Raw genomic sequence first — 13,266 nt, 5'->3', positions numbered from 1 at the left:
TTCAGCTAGGCACACAGGGTGAAATGACTTGTCCAGGGTCACACTGGACAAATGGCTGAAGTTGGGTTCCTTATTCAAAAGGGACAGATCAAATAAAAGGAATGATTGAAAAGATGTGGAGAAATCCAGGAAGCAAGCACAGAAGAGTACATTTGGATGAGACCCAACAAAGAGAGAAGCAGGTAACATCATCATGCTCCAGGCCACCTAGGAGAAAATACAAAGATCCCAAGATGTGTGCTTTGGTCCTAATAAGGAACTTCTGCTGTCCTCTTAGAGCTTTCTCCGCTTTGTTCAAAGACACTCTGGCTTAAAAAGAGAGAAGTGTAGAGGGGGGAAAATGATTTGTTATTCTAGGTGGGGAGTGGAGGTGGAAGTGGAGCCCTGTATCCTAGCTTTGGGGAAAGTAGATTTCAAATGATTAGAAAGATTGGTAGAATTCTGAAGTCTAAATTCCTGTAGATGATAGATATCAGCCCAAGAGGGATGAGGGACTCATGAAATCCTGAAAACAGCATCAGAAAGAAGAAACTAATGTGGCTACTCAGTTCCAACTGGGATTTGAAAAAAGGCACATGAGAGAATGGGAGAGGGAGAGCTAAGGGGCAGTTAAGGTCAGCTAAGCAGAGCTAACTGCCCAAAGAGTGGCACCAGTGTCCAGTAGGAATAGTAACGGGATCACTAAAGCATCCAAGGAGCCAGGGTTTGTGACAAAATGTCAAGGAGCACAAATAAGACTGGTAAAAAGCTGTGGGTGGGTAGGGAAGAGTATGCTCAAAGAAGGAAGAGAACTTCTCCCTGGGGTGAGTGGGTCAAACTATTTGACTCGATTTTACTTGTCTTCTCTGCCAAGGTCTTTGGGTTTAAAAGGACAGAACAAAAATAGTTAAGAGGGATTAAAAACCCAAAATGTGTAAAGATGAAAGAACCTAGCAGCCCTAAATTACTTCAAGTAACCAATTTATCATATAAATGTTGAGCTATTTTGTCATCCCCCCCCCCAAAAAAAAATCAGAAATCTTATTTTTGATGAGATCATCAGCTATGAGACTTTTCTGATTAATTCACTGGGGTCCTATTAAGATTGTTTTTCCCCCCAGCTAGGAACTTTACTTCCTTAACTGTCTGCTACTGGCCTATCAGTTTTTGCCTATGCAAATAAAATATACCCTATATTAATCAAGTTTTTACTTTTAAATCTTGTGGTATTTTTTTATCAAAGGGGAGAAAAAAGTGAAAACCCTAAAATCTTCTTAGAATCAGAGATAACAAATAACTTTATTTTAGATTAGTAGAAAAAGAAAGGTGACATAAAAAAGACATAATCAACATTGCTACTTGATTAAAAATTTAAAATTATTTTTGAAATGTGATTTATAGAGCATGCTGGGCAGGTGTGGGGGTACAAATTGAAAAAGTCTGCCAAATGGATAAAGGGTAATGGAGAAAGCAATTTTTACCTTTGTCTCAAAAAGAATGAGTTCTGAAAGAAGCAAAAGTTAATGAGCAACTAACTATCTGAAACTGGTTTTTTTCTTCTTCCTTTAAGAAAAGGGCAGTTATCTTTTTGAAAGAAGAAAAACAGTAATTCCCACAACTTTGCATAATGCTAATTAATTTTAAAAGGGAAGGAAGTGATTATTGCAGTGATCCAAGACAATTCCAAAGGACTCTAAGATGAAAAATGCTCTCCACCTCCAGAGAGAGAACTGATGGACTCTGAGTGCAGACTGAAGCAGAATTTTCTTTCTTTTTCTTCAATAGGGCCAATATGAAAATGTGTTTTACATGCTTGGGGGTAGGAGGGAGGGAAGGAATTTGGAACTCAAGATTTATAAAGAATAATAAATGAAAAAAGGGAGGAAGAAAATCCAATGGTCGTTTTAAAGTCTGACCACTTTCTGTGTATTTTATACAAAGTACAAACTGTGAAAAAGCCCCATTAATTAGATTAAGAAAACTTACCATTTTCTGGCATGGATCCCAACTCTTCCACTGAATTCATGCTATGAATCTCAAATCCTTTAGGGTATTCTGATTTGTCAACAGTTTTATTGCCCACATAGATGATGTGCTGAACACAACTGATGTCTACCAGGGCAGTCTATGAAATGGAAAGAAACATTGGCATTACTTTAGGTACAAGTCAAAATCCTATCTCAGACATTTATTAACTCTGTGACCCCAGGTAAGTCACTTAACCTCTATGAACCTCAGTATCCCCATCTGTAAAATGGGAATAATGAAGTGTTTTGCAAGCATTAACACCCCCTTAACTAAATGTCTATGAGCCTCAAATTTCCCCATCTGAAAAATGGGGACAGTAAAGAGATAAGGTATGTAAGAATTGGTACACATTTCAAAGCTGCTGTTAGACACTAATCTTGTGCCTTTGAACAAGTCTCTAGGGTCCTTCCTAGCTCTAAATCCATACATGAGCCTATGAATTGCACATTAAAACCTATATCACTAATAACATCATTAGCTAATCTCATACATTTTGATGATGTCGCTGCTTTCCCTGTGACTTTCTGAATTGCGTGAATTATTGGGACCAAAAACTTCAGTGTGGACAGCCCAATGATAAGCAAGAGCCTTTCACATGGGGAGGAGATGCTGCCAGATTTAGAACAGAAGGTATAGGAGTGAAGTTTCTAATGAAGGCAGATAATACCACCGGGAAGAAAAACTTGGAAAGAATAAGTAGATTTCTCACTTACCTTAAGTTTACTTTCTAGAAGTTCAACACTAGTAATCAGATAGGATGCTTCCGATTCATTCAGCCCATGGATTACGGCCTCTTTGCCAAGAGTTGCATATAGAGTTACAACTGACCAATAAACATAGGGGAAAATAATCAAGAATCAGAATGTTGACTTTTATAAAGTGCCAATCATGTGGAGGGAGATGTTAAAATTAGATAAGCTCTTCAGCAATATTATTGGATATAAATCAAAATGTTCTGTAACAGTTGAGAGGGAATCTTACTATTATTGCATGGGGTAGGGGGATATCAAGTCAAGTTTCTTGAAGAAGGGAGCCATGCTTTAAAGGAAGAATAGGAATTCACCAGGTCAAAAGGCAAAGGAGGGTATTCCAAGTAAAGACTTGGAATATCATGAGAAAGGACATGCAGCATTTTGTGTGTGTGTGTGTGTGTGTGTGTGTGTGTGTGTGTGTGTGTGTGTGTGTGTATGTCTGAATTCACCTAATGCAAATGTAGACAAAGACATAAGGCTTAAAAAGATAGAATGTGGGCAGATTAAGGGGGCTTGAATGACCGAATTAATATTCATTCTAGCAGAAGGGACAAAATGAGTGAGGAAGAAAACAGAGGTAGATGTGGAATAGTTTAGTGGAGGTATGATAAGGACCTATGATAACAAGAAATATCATACCAAGAAGGAATATCTTGCCTATAGTATAGATTTGGAGTTTTGGCTCTATAGGCCTGGGTTTGGAATCTTACTTTCAAGTCCCTGAATGCGTCTGCAATATCTACACTGATTGGGTCTGCTCGAAATGTTATCCTACCTAAAATGACCCTCACTGCTACATGGCAATTCTTTTATTCTGCCTTGGGGGACTCTACTGTATTGCCTAAAGTAGCCATTCTAAATTTCCATCTACTTTACTGAGAAAGGAGGCCAAGTGCTCTCCCCCATATTACATCTCAAAATCCCTCTATAATCTCCAATTCCCTTCTCCTTTTGCTCCAATATTTAAAGTGGCCCTTTTCTTTAGTAACAAAGGTAATTCCTCTGCTTATGCTTTTGTTCCTTCAAACATCCTCTAGAAGCTTGCCTCTTCAGTCATAATAGTTTGAGCAGCTTTGCCCCTTCTTTTTTCCTTACCATTCACAGCCCTGCTCAGGTCTCTTCCATCCTCAAAAAAAATTCATTTGACTTTGCTGACCCCACCAAGTTAGCTTCTCCTATCTCTTCTCTATTTCAGTCAAATTCATAGGAAAAAGTTGCTTATACTCAGGGTCTCACTTTCTCACCCCCTTTTTCAGTCCCCAAAATCTGGCTTGAAGCTCTACCCTTCTACTGTAACTGCTCTCACTAAGGTCAAATGTACCCATGACCTTGGCCTTAGGTAATCTCATTCTCTATGATGTAGAGCTCTTGACTTTCCCCCTTTGACTACTCTCTTCTCTATCCCTTTAGTTAGGCTTCCTCAACTTCTTACTCCTATCCCTGAAATGTCTCAAGGCTTTATCTTGGCCCCTCTCCCCTCATACAGTATAGTGTCAATATATATACTGTACACAGGTACATATGTAGGCTCATATACATAAGCATATAAAGATAATTGTGTGTATACACACACACACACACACACACACACACACACACACACACAAAATATCCCCTCTCTTGGTAATTTTGTTCATTCACCTCTAAGCAGAAGACTCCCAGATCTACAAATACAGCCCTGATCTCATCCATGAATTCCAATTCCTCAATATCAGTTGTCTGTTCCACCAGGATGTCTCAGCCTGTCAAATCAACATATCTAAAATGAACCTATGTTTGCCCCTCCTCCAAACTCCTATTTCTGTTCAAGAATCTAGGACTCATCTAGTTAGCCAGGTTTGCACCATCTGAGATAATCCTTGACTTAGGCCATGACTGCTTTTTCACAAACTTTGCCCTCAGCATGTTTTAAAGTGTGCTTGCTTAATTGGTGCTGAAGTCTCAGAGAGACCAATAACAAATAATGGAGGTTGCCCCCCAATTGGCAAGAACAGAACTGGGGAGATTACAGAAAATTCTAGGAAAGTTCCTCTACTAGCCACCAGGTCAAAGCGCCATAAGAGCCCCAAGGTGCGACTGCTGAGCTATAGAGAAGGGGAGAGCTACAGGGTCGGACAGAGCACACTCTTATTCAAGAGAAGATGAATGAAAGAATGAGCATGATTGAATTGAAAGATTGAGCATGAATCATACAGATCAGGACAGACTAACCATCCTTTCTCTGTTGAAAGAGATACTAGACTTTTAGATTATAGGTTCAGCCAGACCTTAAACCAAGTATGTGACAAAGATTCCCATGTTATTCTTGTGGGCAAGGGGAAATGTTGTATCGAGTTAAGAGCATTGAAAGTGGTAGAAAGACAGAAAGAAAGACAAACAGACAGAAAGAAAGACAGAAAGACAGATGGAAGGAAGGAAGGAAGGAAAGAAAGAGAGAGAGAGAGAGAGAGAAAGAAAGAAAGAAAAAGAAAGAAAGAAAGAAAGAAAGAAAGAAAGAAAGAAAGAAAGAAAGAAAGAAAGAAAGAAAGAAAGAAAGAAAGAAGTCAAGATGTCAGCATCTTTTAAAAAGTAAAAACTGATACTTTCATTTATTTTCTCCCTTTAGTGCTGGGACCTGGAGAAAGGTATAGACAACATACTTGTCAAATATGTGAGTGGGCTCAAGGCTGCATTCTAGGCAACAGAGTCAGGATCCCAAAGGACTCAACTGACAGTCTGGCTTAGCAAAAATGAAACTGAATAGGGTTGTAAAAGTAGTTTTACACTTAGGCTCAAAATTCACCTCTAAGAATAAGCTGTTAGGCAGTAGGCTTGGCAATCTTGTGAACAAGCATGATACAAGTGTGACATGAAAGCTAATAAAGATTCCATTTAGAGAGGCAGAGTGTCTAGGCACATTATAGTCCCCCACCCCAAGCCTCCATCCTCTGTCTGCCCTGGGCAAAGGGTATCACTGTTCAACTCAGAGGGCTATACTGCAAGAAGAACAACCAGAACAGAGTGTTGAGGATGGTGAAAGGACATCTGAGAACTGGTTCAAAAAAGAGGATGGGTGGATGCAGTAGAGATGTAGATTTTAAAAAACTTCCTAATTAGGGGTAGCTAGGTAGCACAGTGCTGGGCCTGGAATCAGGAAGACCCAAGTTCAAACCTGGCCTCAGACATTTACCAGCTGTATGACCCTAGGCAAGGTACTTTAATTCCATTTGTCTTAGTTTCCTCATCTGTAAAAGAATCTGGAGAAGGAAATGGCAAAACTACTCCAGTTTGCCTAGAAACCCTCACCCCCCCAAAAAGGGGGTTTCAAAGAGTTAGGCACAGCTAAAAAAAAATAAAAAAATTAAAAAGTGAACAGAGCTGTCAAGAGGCAGACTAGATTAGATGATCCCTCATCAGTATAGATGTGATTTTCATTCATGTATGAATGGGGTAAAAAAAAAAAAAAGGTCTCTTTCCTGCCTTCCCTCTCCAGCATTCTTTCCCTTCACAGAACCACCTTGACCATTCAGGCCCTACTTATCTCTCATTGGACAATTCTAATAGGCCCCTAAATAGTATCCCTGCCTCCAGTCTTTCCCCTCTCCAATTCATCCTTCATATAGCTACCCAAAAGAAGCTTCTTCTGTTTAAATATCTGTTCCCTGTTTATCCCTGTTTAAATATCTCTTCCTTCTTCACTGTTTAGTAAATTCCTATTATGAGTCAGGCACAAAACCTCAACATTTCCAGCTCTCTTAAGTGCTTAGAGATCTATTTGGGTGTGGAGGAAAGCAACATACACATCAAAAATTCAGTCCTAAGGTCTTTGCCAGGGAAGACACTGGCAGTGGAGAGGGCAGGAGAAGCTTTCTGCAGGAGATGCCAATTGAACTGAGCTGTGAGGGAAGTTGGAAACTTCATTAAGTAGAGTTGAGTCAGAAAGGAAGGTCCGTGGAAGACAGCTCAGAAAGCACAGTATTATTCGGGAATAACCTATTTCTTTCCATGTTCAAGTTGCATTGCAGTGCTTCATCAGAAGACACCTGAGGTGCCCCTGGCTTCTCGTACACTATGCCGGTGGGGTGTAAGTTCTAGCAAGTCTTATAAAGTTCTGGGGGCCTTTGATCTGAGGCCCAGTCTCATTAAGATCAGAAAGTTGCAGCAGCAGCATTTCTGCAAGCTGACCATGAAAATGTTCAAGTATTTGGATCATAATGTCACTAAGTCATGAAGAACATTTCCTAAGGCTCGGAGGGAGGGGAGACACAATTGGCATCCATGAACTAAGTGCCTATGCCACCAAAACCACAGGAATTTTGGAAGTCATGAAGGAAACTGAGAGCTCACTGTACAACTGGGAGGAGTGTTTTAGAAGCTGTTTAAAGCTTTGTAAGCTTTACGGTTCTCCTGGTCTAACTTATCTGCTGTATACAGAAAGAGAAAGTTTGTGAATAGTTGCTGTGGGGACTGAGTTAACCAGTTAATAAGACTTGGGGTCTTGTAGCTTTCGAGAGCAGATCAATCACCCTTCCTGACAATTACTACCTTGCATCTAGAATCTTAGAAATGCTAGCCTCATACTTAGTTTTCATTTAGGGTGTTCATGTTTTACTTTCCCTCATCTCCCTTTTTCCTCTCTTCTCTACTATCCCTCTTCTTGCTCTCTCTTTATCTCATTTTCTCTCTTCATTCCCTCCTCTTTCTCTTCTTTTCTCTCCTTACCTTCTTTTCCCTATCTCTCTCTCCTCCTCTGTGCTTTCTTTTCCATCATTTTTCTCTTTCCCTCATTCCCACCTCCCTCCTCCCTTCTCCCCATCCCCATCTCTCTTACCCTCTATTTTTTTTTTGGATTTTTGTAAGGCAAATGGAGTTAGGTGGCTTGCCCAAGGCCACACAGCTAAGTCATATTAGTGTCTGAGGCCGGATTTAAACTCAGGTCCTCCTGACTCCAGGGTCAGTGCTCTGTCCACTGTGCCACCTAGCCAACCTGTTCTATTGTTTTTCAACTAAGAAATCTGGATTTCTTGCCAGTGTCAGAGATGACTAAATGCTGCCAGTCCATGTTCTCAGTTATTTTCATTCTAGGTGAAGCCTGCAGTTTTAGCCCAGATGTGCTCATGCTCCCCTTGGAGCTCAACCCAAGAAGATCCCAGGATAATTCAGATTCATTCATTCCTTTGGGGTACTATCAAGCTTAGGAGTCAACTCCATGGCAGGTATTAGAAATCTTTAACTTTAATACTTTTCTGTAATATAAACTAGCTGTCACCAGAGAATCATTTTATCTTGTATATGAATTGTACAAAGATAATTTAGGATCACAAGACTATTTTTTAAAATTTCCTAATACATTTCAAGTCAAGTTTTATGACATGTATAAGTTACATGTATGCGTGAATTGAAGTCTTCTGAAAGATTCAAACCAAATAAACAAATTAGTGCCTTCCATGTACCAGGCAGCATGATCCAAAGGAATTAACAAAACCAAAAACTGTTTTGATTACAACTTGGTAAAAGGAATTCAGGTAAAGGCTCCAAACCTCCAAGAAAACATAAATCATGAATTTAGTCATGAGAAGAATAGGATTAGCTTCTTAGGGAATTCATGGACTCTACTCAACAATTTAATGCTATTAAATCAATATGATTCTGGAGAAAGGAATATGCCAAACATAAATTGAAAAACAGGAAATAGAAAGACTGATACAATTGTGCCTTTACAAAAAAGAACACAAGAACACTCACGAGGAAAGTTATACTTAAAACAGGTCTGTGCTGCAATCATCCATTCTGCCCTGGTCTCACAGAAGATGGCAATTGTGCTCTTTGGTTTCAGGCCTAATGCAGTAAGTCCGTTGCCAAAATTATTCACTCTCTGGTTCACTTCGACATAGTTCATCCATTTATAGTTTCCTAGGATTAACTGTTGAAGCAAAACTCTTATATTGGAACAGTCATTAAGGCAAGCAAAAAACAAACAATGCAAAGTAAGGAATATTAAAAATTGAACTATAAACATTACTAACATTTCTAAAGGATCATGCTTTCTTCACCCAAAGGACAAGGAACAAAGTTCTGTAACAAAATACCAGCATGCTTAAAGGTAAGGAAAAAATACTTTCCTCCAAAGGTGAGGGAACAATGTAAAACTAGCCTTGGTTGAAATGGGGGTTCATTTTTTTCTGAATTACTTCACCCTACCTTTTCAAATTCTTTGTTACAATGGATGACTCCCAGAGTAGGATCTATCCATAAATGAAGATGATAACAATAAAAATTAAAGCCCTTACCTGTTTAAAAAAATCATCACCTAAGCTTTTAAAAACACAAAATAGAAGTTTACCTTTTTAAATACTTTTCCATTTGGTTGCATTTCATTCTCTTCACTTAACAGCTCCCTGGTCCCAAGGCAGTCCTTCTTCCCAAACTTAGCTACAGCATGATCAAACAATTTGTCCAGGGTGTCTGCTCCAGGGATGTCAATCACAGCTAGTGAGTCGAAGTGGGTGATAGACCGATATGGACTTCCAGGCTTGTTTGAGGTTGGCTTAGCTTTTATTCGTTTTGCCATAGTGTTTTTCTTCTTGGCATTGGTAAAAAAATACCATGGAATAAATATAAGGGCACTGTACATGTATATTAACAAATGGATAGGGAGCAAAATAATGGTAAGCACATCTAGCTTAAGTTTCATTGTGGAAAGACTTCTAAAAATGGTGTTTGTCTTTTGTTATTCTTTGGATTTTGAGTGTTCTTTGAAGAAGGCAATAATGGAAGCAGCAATAGGAACAGCAGGATAGCCAAGGCAGTTCAATTTTAAAGTTATAGATATTAGTTAGTAATCTTTGGAAGCCGACAATAAAATACACCTGTAGGTGAAGATGAGGACCAAGGCAGAGAGCAGGGAAAACAAAAATAAAAGAAAGTTAACAAGGTAACAGGACCATAAATTTCACTGCTTTAGTCCTAGCCACCTCTATCTTATAATGAAATTCAATAGAGAAAGCTGAAATAACTGGTATGAAAAAAGCATTCCGTGGTCATTCATTATTGCAAAAAACTTAAATTACTTTAACTAATTTCAACATTTGCCTTTAATTTTTTACTAGGTTTTTAGGCTACATCAATTTTTTTTAATTGTTTCATTTTGCAAGGTAGTCGAGTAATCCTAAAGAAATGTTTTCATGAGTAAACATATGGCCAAAGGTCAAGATTTGACTCATAAATAATTGCCCTACAACCAGAACTCTTAAAACAGTCATGGGGGGGGGGAAGCTAGGTGGTACATTGAATAGAGTACTAGCCCTGTCCTTAGGAGAACCTGAGTTCAAATGTGACCTTAGACACCTAATAATTACCTAGCTGTGCTGACTTTTCTCCAGTTACTTAACCCCATTGCCTTTGGAAAACAAAAAAACCCCCCAAAATATAGATATCCAAACAAAAAAAATTCTATTCAAGGTCTAGTGATCCTTCTATGCACTGTTCTTTCAAGTGATTTTCCCTTGAGGACCTATTATTTCAGTACTGTCCTGGGGGAGAGAGCAAATACTGAAGTTGTGTAATATAAGCTAGTGTCTGAAACACATGAAACAAAAATCACATAATACACAATGGTGCAGACTCAGTTGTTATATTACTCTAAAGGAGGGTAAAGATCACTTAAGGGCTAGAGAGTCAGGGAGAAACTTCAAGGAAGAAGGTGGGCTCTAAAAACTGGGTCAAAACTTTGGATAGGGATTGAGATGGCTTTCAAAACAGAGACCTAGTCTAGGCAAATGAGCAAACTGCTTCAAGGAGCCTAACAGGAGAGGGAGAGGGGAGAAAGTCCTGGGTGGGGGGGGGGAGAGAAGAAACTGGTCTGATAAGAACAGAGGCTATGTGTTGGGGAGTAGTGAAAAACAAGACTGGAGAGGTATTGTAAGTCCTCAAGTCAGGTAAATAATATGATAAATGATAATAAATCTGAAGCCACTGAGGCTCAGAGAAACAAAGAGTAGCAACAGGAGAATCATTAATGTCAAAACATGGTAGTACTTCTGCTAAAATAAGTTTCTCAAGCAAGGAAGGCAAACTTCTACTATCACTTTAAGAATTTAATCTTCACACATAAATGCTTTTTCTATCTCACGGTCCCTACCCCCCCCACCTCTCATCTGAAATGTCCTCTTGACCTTCTCTAAAGTCTTAATTAACTTCAAGGCAGTTAGGTAGACAAAGGGCTAGGTCTGAAGTCAGAAGACCTAGCTTCAAATACAGCTTTAGAAACTCCCTAGCTGTGCGATACTGGGCAAGTCACTTCACTTAGCTACTTCAGTTTCCTCAACTGTACATTAGAACAGCACCTACCTGCCTGGGGTGTTGTGATGATCAAGTGAGCTAATTTTTATAAAGCACTTGACCCAGGGTTTGGCCCAGAGTAGGTTCTATCAAAATGCTTACCCCCATCCCTTCCAAGGCCCACCTCTTCAGGAAACATCCCGAAATACTCCTTCCCTTCCTGGAGTTTTAGTCCTTCCTTAGTCTACTGGACATTCTATTTTTTTTTTTAGGTTTTTGCAAGGCAATGGGGTTAAGTGACTTGCCCAAGGCCACACAGCTAGGTAGTTATTAAGTGTCTGAGACCAGCTTTGAACCCAGGTACTCCTGACTCCAAGGCCGATGCTTTATCCACTACACCACCTAGCCGCCCCCTCTACTGGACATTCTAGAAGGTGATTATGATGTTACCAAAGTGTCAAGCATTTCCAGGGTGCCATGGTTAACACCAATGGATGCCTCCCAACCCTTAACATTTTATCATGTTAGGTGGGTCTACAGACTCCCTTGGGTAGTTTCTGGATTCAGGAGAGCTTTTACTAAGCACATTTTAAGTTCCATAAAGACAAACCAATCAATGCCTTTTGTGTTTTAGTGTTAAAAACCTAAGAGGTCCTTTTTTTTTCTTGAACACACACAAACATGACAATGACCCAAACAGCCATAACTTGACTTGAATATTTTAAATAAGTGATGCCTTTCCCAGGACAAAGAAATGGACCCAAAGAGGGAAGGGTTTTGCTAGAAGTAGTCAGAGTGCTGGGACCCTCAACTGAGGTGATGAAAGACATTCTAAGGAATGAAATTAGTCTCTGATGAGTGGGAAGAGTAACAAAAGAAGCAATAATAGGCAGGGAGGGAAAACTGCTCTAGGGCATGTACTGCAGGGAACTGCCCACTCCTACTATCTTAACCTTTTCCAGGTTTTTTCCCATCTACTAGTATGGAGATTATTCCATGATATATATATCTCTGGGAAGGAAATCAATAAAAAGATAAGATTGACTTTACAAAGTCTATTCCAGAAAGTAAAGAGTACATGAAAATTTCACAGTTCAGTGAAAACTTCCAAAATCCTATTGATAGACTGAAGTCAATAAAAGAAAATACTTCTGTCTCAGTTTCCTTTTCTAAGAGTTATAGATGATGATAATACTACACTAATCTAATTCATAGGGTTATTGAAAACAAGGTGGGTGTGTGTGTGTGTGTGTGTGTGTGTGTGTGTGTGTGTGTGTCTGTGTGTTGTTCAAATGAACTGAAATGCACAGAACTGATCCAAGGACATGGAATCCAATTGTGTATTAAAACCCTATGGATGGGTTTTATCTATCTTGACTTATACTTTTTTTCTTCATGCCAATGTTACATAGACTCCCATTTAACATCTCTGGTTATGCAGGTGAACACATTATATTGCTACATAAAGTTGGAAAATCTGTTTTGCAGAGAAAGTTATAAAAATATGGGGATTATATAGGTCACATGATATGTAAAACTTTAATCCTCTCCCTCACTTTAGATTTATAAATAATTACCCTTTCTATTTAAGATGGGGATAGTAATCACTCCTGTTCTTGGGCCCAAGGGATGCACTTGTGACTCAGGTGGCTAGGGGCAGGTAGGCATGTCATGTAAGACATGCTTAGGAAGTTGTTCTCACAGTAAGGCCGTAAATGTAGTCATACTGACATGTCCAGGAGTGAAGGAGATTTTTGCCTGAAGCTGCTTTAGCATAAATTTTGAATATTGGTCTTTGTCCTTCCTACTTGCCTTACCTACTTATCTCAAAACAAATCTCTTATTTTCCTATGAAAGAGATCCCTAAATGTTTATTTAATCCTCATTTATTTTCTGGTCTTAAAGGTAAGTCTGATAGCTAATTCATTCCAGTTACTTCCAATATTGCTTCTGAGGGAGTTTATTAAGGCCACAAAGAAAACAAGCATTAGTACTTACTACATGAAGATCTAGTTAACAGATAACAGATTGATCAAAGTTTGGATTTCAAACAGGAAACCATCTCCCCACAAGCATGCAACACACCACCAGTGAAGGATGAGAGAGAAATTGAAGAAACTCAACTGGGTTAACAAAGAAATTATATCCTCAAAGGCAAGAAAATGTTATGCTGTTAAATCTAGGAAATGGCAGTGTTGGTTGCAATCTAACTTTAATCCATTTTCCCAGAATATGACATTTTACAAGC

At 39.1% G+C, this 13,266-nt stretch overlaps 1 protein-coding gene across 12 annotated transcripts in view; it reads right to left on the bottom strand.

Moving 5' to 3' along the window:
• Window positions 1-13,266, bottom strand: part of ACSL4 (acyl-CoA synthetase long chain family member 4) — a 66,308-nt gene that overhangs the window by 26,638 nt on the left and 26,404 nt on the right. For 5 of the 12 annotated variants that reach the window (XM_074206696.1, XM_074206693.1, XM_074206697.1 and 2 more), the window contains 4 exons: window positions 9,082-9,607; window positions 8,484-8,661; window positions 2,721-2,830; window positions 1,966-2,104 (listed from right to left, as the gene is read on the bottom strand). In XM_074206696.1, the coding sequence (XP_074062797.1) occupies window positions 1,966-2,104; window positions 2,721-2,830; window positions 8,484-8,661; window positions 9,082-9,432 (778 nt within the window). In that variant the 5' untranslated portion in view covers window positions 9,433-9,607. The remainder of the gene's footprint in view (window positions 1-1,965; window positions 2,105-2,720; window positions 2,831-8,483; window positions 8,662-9,081; window positions 9,608-13,266) is intronic. The other 7 variants (XM_074206700.1, XM_074206699.1, XM_074206701.1 and 4 more) reach the window with 2 other exon arrangements.

This window comes from Macrotis lagotis, chromosome X (genome assembly GCF_037893015.1).
Source record: "Macrotis lagotis isolate mMagLag1 chromosome X, bilby.v1.9.chrom.fasta, whole genome shotgun sequence".
Taxonomy (NCBI): domain Eukaryota; kingdom Metazoa; phylum Chordata; class Mammalia; order Peramelemorphia; family Peramelidae; genus Macrotis; species Macrotis lagotis.
The sequence above is the reverse complement of the archived record's forward strand: the minus strand, read 5'-3'. Positions and strand labels throughout refer to the sequence as shown.